The sequence below is a fragment of the Cajanus cajan genome, chromosome 7 (genome assembly GCF_000230855.2).
Source record: "Cajanus cajan strain Asha chromosome 7, NIPB_CcT2T_4, whole genome shotgun sequence".
In the NCBI taxonomy this organism is placed as follows: domain Eukaryota; kingdom Viridiplantae; phylum Streptophyta; class Magnoliopsida; order Fabales; family Fabaceae; genus Cajanus; species Cajanus cajan.
The window spans coordinates 59,253,586-59,258,631 of record NC_138523.1 but is presented as its reverse complement, the minus strand read 5'-3'; the positions used below and the strand labels follow the sequence as shown (position 1 = coordinate 59,258,631).

Genomic DNA, 5,046 nt, shown 5'->3' with positions numbered 1-5,046 from the left:
ATGGCACGGCACCACAGAGAGCGTATAACTTGGCACACGGGTAACCTTAGAGGGAAACACAATGTGGGCCCCACACAGGAAAAAAAAGGGTAGAAAGGTCTTTCCGGCATTGGAACAAGGGCAGATCTGTCACTGCCCGCATTCACACTAAGAAAAGTATTTTCATGGGGTCTTACACAGTGATCATGACGACGTTGGCGTATGTTGCAGTGGTCATAAGTCTTTGTAGAGAGAGAGAGTGAAAAAGTTGAGTGAGAGAAACAAAGGTCAAACCGAGGCAGTTGAGTAATTCTAACACCCATTATAATTATATTGCCAATTGCATTGCATTTGCATAGGTGTAATCATTTCGTAGAACCTCAGTGCATACGAGATCAGAACCCTCCCCATGTTCCCTTTTTTCTTTTTTTATTTATCTTGCCAACTCAAAGTACAGCAACCACCATATATCAGGTATTATCAGTGTGTTTCTGTGTGACTCCTAAGGAATTTTCACAGCCCCTACTACCCATATCTTCTTCGTGATATTCCTCTCCCTTCTTTTCTTCTTCTCTCTCGTTTTTCTTTCGTGGGGAGCAAAAAAAAAAAAAAGCCTTTGCTTTCTTTCTTTTCTTTTCTCTTTCTCTGATATACCAGAGGTGGTGGTAACAAGCCAAGCCAAAGACCCTTTTGGTGTTTCTGGAAGAAGCTTAAGAAAAGCGAGGGACTTTTTGGCTCTACCAAGGGTTTGGATATATTAGACTAAATGGGTAGTTGTGGAAGAGAAGGAGCAGTGAGACAATATATAAGATCGAAGGTTCCTCGTTTAAGGTGGACTCCTGAGCTGCACCGTTGCTTTGTTCATGCTATTGATAGCCTTGGAGGTCATCATAGTAAGTTTTGTCTTTTTATTTTATTTTATTATATTTAGATCCGTTTTTACTATGATGAATTTTGTCATCATTTTTTTTTTTGTTAACTTTATAGAGGCTACGCCGAAGCTTGTTCTTCAGCTGATGGATGTTAAGGGGCTCACAATTTCACACGTGAAGAGCCATCTTCAGGTTAGGAACGTAGAATAATGTTTTTTTATTTTTTGAGTCAAGATTTTGGTGATGCATGCTTATGGGGTTTCTCTCTTTATCCAAACAGATGTACAGAAGCATGAGGGGTGACTTGGGCAGACAAGGTACTGAACGTTCTAGAGATCATGGCTTCTCAACGCTTATAGTAATCCTATATGTCTGTCATATATTCATGTCATACGTGGGAGCTTTAGACCATGCTTTGTGCATTCAATGCTGATTGTTGTTTCTTCTCTTGGTACTTATTTGAACTTCAAAAACAAAGCCTATGAACTCACACTTATACACAAGTTTGGGAAATCCGCCACTGAGTAGCACATTTATTAGCCTTTTCTATGCCAAAATAGTGTAGCAAGAAAGAAAAAGCAATGTCCTTTTAAATCTTCCTCTAATGGCATTTTGATGAAATCCACAATTTTTTTTCTTATATGTTTTCTCTCCATACACAACTAAGTTCGTTAGTGGCTTCAAAATACAAAATATCATTAATTGTTGCATTAAGAAAAAAAGAAATCTCATTTTTTTTATAATGTGTTTGTCAGGTAGGACGCCCTCCCAACATAGAAACCAATCTTTTGAGGAGCATGATGATGGGTGTGTTGATGAAGTGAATGATGTTGGTGTTGAGTACTCATGTTCGAAATCCATGGGAAGAGAATCTGATTCCTTCTTCGGGCACAGTAATCTCCCTCCAAAAAGGTCAGCATAATATAGCTTTATTTTTCCTCCCCTTGAAATAATTTCAGACTTTTCAAACGTCAAAAAAAGTGGTGGTGTGTGTGGGAGAGAAGTGTTATTTGGTTTGATTTTTTCGCTTTACTGAGCCAACTTTAACTTTTTTGCTTCTTTTGAAATTCCTTTTGGTTTGGATTCTCTCCTCAGAGCAAGATTCGAGACGAGGAGTTCGATCTCAGAGAGCCTGCAATGCAGCCAAAGATTATGTGATGCAGTTCCAAATCCGTACTGTCTTTATGATTATCTGCAGCCCATGGCTGAGCACAAGGGAATAAAAGAGTTATGTGAAGCTTCAGCATGCCAGACACAACCCCATTCCTCTCTGCTACCTAATTTTCCAAACCTCACCTCATTCAAATTTCCTAACCCACAATCTGATTTCCTCCAGGTACTAAAACTAACCTCCCTTCTCTCTTTTCTTTTGTTCCACTTTATTAATTTGTATATGGACAAGTTAAGATAAAAGGTTAAATAAAATAAGATATTCATGTATGTTATACTGTAGAAGCTCATGTCCTTATAGTTTCTTATATATCGTGGATAAGGTATTTTTAACTTGTAAACCAAAATTTAATTTATAGAATTATTGCCGTCGTTAAGTAGTAGCCATTCGTGTCTTTTGATGAAGTTGGTCAAGACTCAAATTTAGGTATTCGTTGTGAAATATTCACATTGTGAGAGACTTGTTGGTGTATTTATTTTGTAACGATGGCATTAAAAATGATTTATTTTACTTTGTTATTTTCAAGGTATTGAGAAGGCATATCTATTTATTTTAGTGCTAGTTATTTTTTGGCTGGGGTGGAGTGTGATGTTGGTTGTGGATTTTAATTTTATTTAATTATGTCATACATATGCCAAGATAACCAATCCATGAGTTGGAAACGCTCCACTTTTGTTCAGGAAGATCTTACGTTTGCCTGTCAATTATGCACAGCTTTTGGGATCACGTTGTGTGTTGAATGGGAAACCGTTGGTTAATTTCTCAGCTGTTCGTGTCTTTTCTTTTTCTTTCTCTCTCTTTTTAAAAAGAAAAAAAATATTATATTATTAACTTGTTTTTGGTAGAGCTCGTGTTATTATTAAATATATTGTCTTGAAAAAATTTCTTTTTAACTTCTTTTGGAAAGCTAGGTTCTGCCTACGTTAAAAGATCTGCTCAGTGTGTTTACACTTTGCAGCTGTATTTTTTTTCTTCTCACGAAGTTGGTTTTTTGAGAATCACGCTTTTGTATTTGCAAAATGAAGTGGCTAAAATCAGAAAACGTGGAGTGTTGAACATAGGTACATTACTTTATGTAACATTTAATCGCCTTATGGAGTGGTTAGATTTGTTTTGGTCCCCTTGTACGACTTAGGCATTTTGGTGGGAATTGAGGGGGCTTGTGTGATTGTCCATAATTTATCATGGGCTGCATTGTGGCCGAAAGGGTCATCATGGCTTCTAATTTATATTCTGAATTTTTTCACATTCAGTGGTCCTCCCAAATTATTCAAATTCTGACTTTTTAAATGGAAATTTATCCAAGCCCCTTTATTGCTTCTATACGGATATTTCTTTTGAAGGTAGAGGTCCTACTTGTAGGACTAAACCTCAACTTCTTCCCCCACTACAAAATCCAAAACTTATAATTGATGTCTTGGAAAAATGGAGGATAAGGACATCATTGCATTTATTTTTGTTGAGAAAGAAAAGTCAATTTTTAAAAATAAAGAATTATTTTTTAAAAGTTCTCCTTCATTGCAAATTTAAAATTTTGTTTATCTTATTTTCTTGTTTCTCTCATTCTCGCTTTTGGACAAATGTATATTTGAAATATAATATTTTTTTAGGAACGTATGTGGTAAATATTTTGTTGTAATAAATTAATAAAAACTAAGTTCTTTTCCTTCTTCATTTATTCCTTCTATTTGTAAGTATATGCAATAGTAATAATCATCAAATGGGAGATCACTTTTGCTCGATTTTTCTGAGATATTTAGTTACCTTTTCTTATGTGTGTAACTTTCTCTTGTGTGTGTGTTTATAGGTTACTAAATTAAACCAAGGAATGAGTACTTCAAAAGCAATAAATGTAGTTGTGAACACTGAGACAGCTGAGGAAGAAGTAGGAGTAGGAGGGTATGAATTGTCGTTATCACTCACATTGCCAAATCCTTCACCTCAGAGAAGTAATGCTTCTTCGGGTAGTGAGATCAGTGAAGCAATCTCATCATGCCATGGCCCTGGATTTAGCAACTACAAGGACTTCTCTACTTCTTCCACTCTCAATGAAAGAATTAATTTGGACCTATCTTTGGCCCTATGTGGTAATTGATTTGGTGCTCATTGTAAAATCAATCTACTATAGGCATAATCCACTGTAGGTTTTTTTCATTTTCTTCACTAACAATTTTGGATGTCTTGTTTCTTCTGGGTATCTTTCCAAATTCCAATCACCATGTTAATTTTTATCTATTTCGAGTATTGTCCAGTTTTTCAAGAGATGAATTAAACCACGTATTGGTGTTGAGTGGCACTGTATAATGGGACGCAAACTAAATTTATAATTTTTTATTATCATGATCCTCTTTAAAACAAAATATAGTTAAACTTATAATTTATAGTTCTCTTATGTCTAGCAAATTCTTAATAATATAGATGTCTAGCAAATTCTTAATAATATATGAAGTCTAGCAATGGGTATGTATTTTTAATTTGGTCATATAATAAATTAATCAAGAGTGTCTTATGTTATAAGAATTAAATTAAGGTTTTGTATGTAATTAGGAATATCTTATACAAAGTCTCTTTAAAGCAACTAACTTAGGAAACTTTACATAAGGGAAATTGAGAATTTAAGAAATATATAAAAGTTAATATATATATATATATATATATATATATATATATATATATATATATATATATATATATATATATATATATATATATATATATATATATATATGTATTTGAGGGAGAGAGTAGTGCATATTTCTTATATATTTTTTTGAATAAATTAAATAATAATACATGAGAAAATCTTTCTTTTGTTAAAGATGTTCTTTTCATGAATACTTTATGTTCAAATAATACAATAATTGAATACGTTGCCAAATGGACCTTATAATAAAAATGGAGTGGATGGTCTAAGTTAAGATTAAATATTTTATAATATTAAATTAATAAATAGATTCAATGTAAAAATTTATTTTAAAATTTTATAAAACTTTGTATTCAATCTATTCGATATATATATATATA

General features: G+C 33.3%; 1 protein-coding gene across 1 annotated transcript; it reads left to right on the top strand.

The window, feature by feature from the left end:
• The first annotated feature begins 220 nt into the window (after nt 1-220).
• LOC109797602 (myb family transcription factor MOF1) lies at nt 221-4,382 on the top strand. The gene is made up of 6 exons (XM_020357696.3): nt 221-872; nt 967-1,043; nt 1,132-1,168; nt 1,607-1,763; nt 1,947-2,187; nt 3,830-4,382. Exons 1-6 carry the CDS (start codon nt 746-748, stop codon nt 4,115-4,117), a joined length of 927 nt encoding a protein of 308 aa, XP_020213285.1. The 5' UTR covers nt 221-745; the 3' UTR covers nt 4,118-4,382.
• The last annotated feature ends 664 nt before the right edge of the window (nt 4,383-5,046 follow it).

Bases quoted from the DNA above. Each gene is read 5' to 3' on its own strand.
- LOC109797602 (XM_020357696.3), top strand. From the start codon at position 746: ATGGGTAGTTGTGGAAGAGAAGGAGCAGTGAGACAATATATAAGATCG. The intron at 873-966 runs GTAAGTTTTGTC...TTAACTTTATAG, and splicing joins TAGCCTTGGAGGTCATCATA to AGGCTACGCCGAAGCTTGTT. The intron at 1,169-1,606 runs GTACTGAACGTT...TGTGTTTGTCAG, and splicing joins GGGTGACTTGGGCAGACAAG to GTAGGACGCCCTCCCAACAT.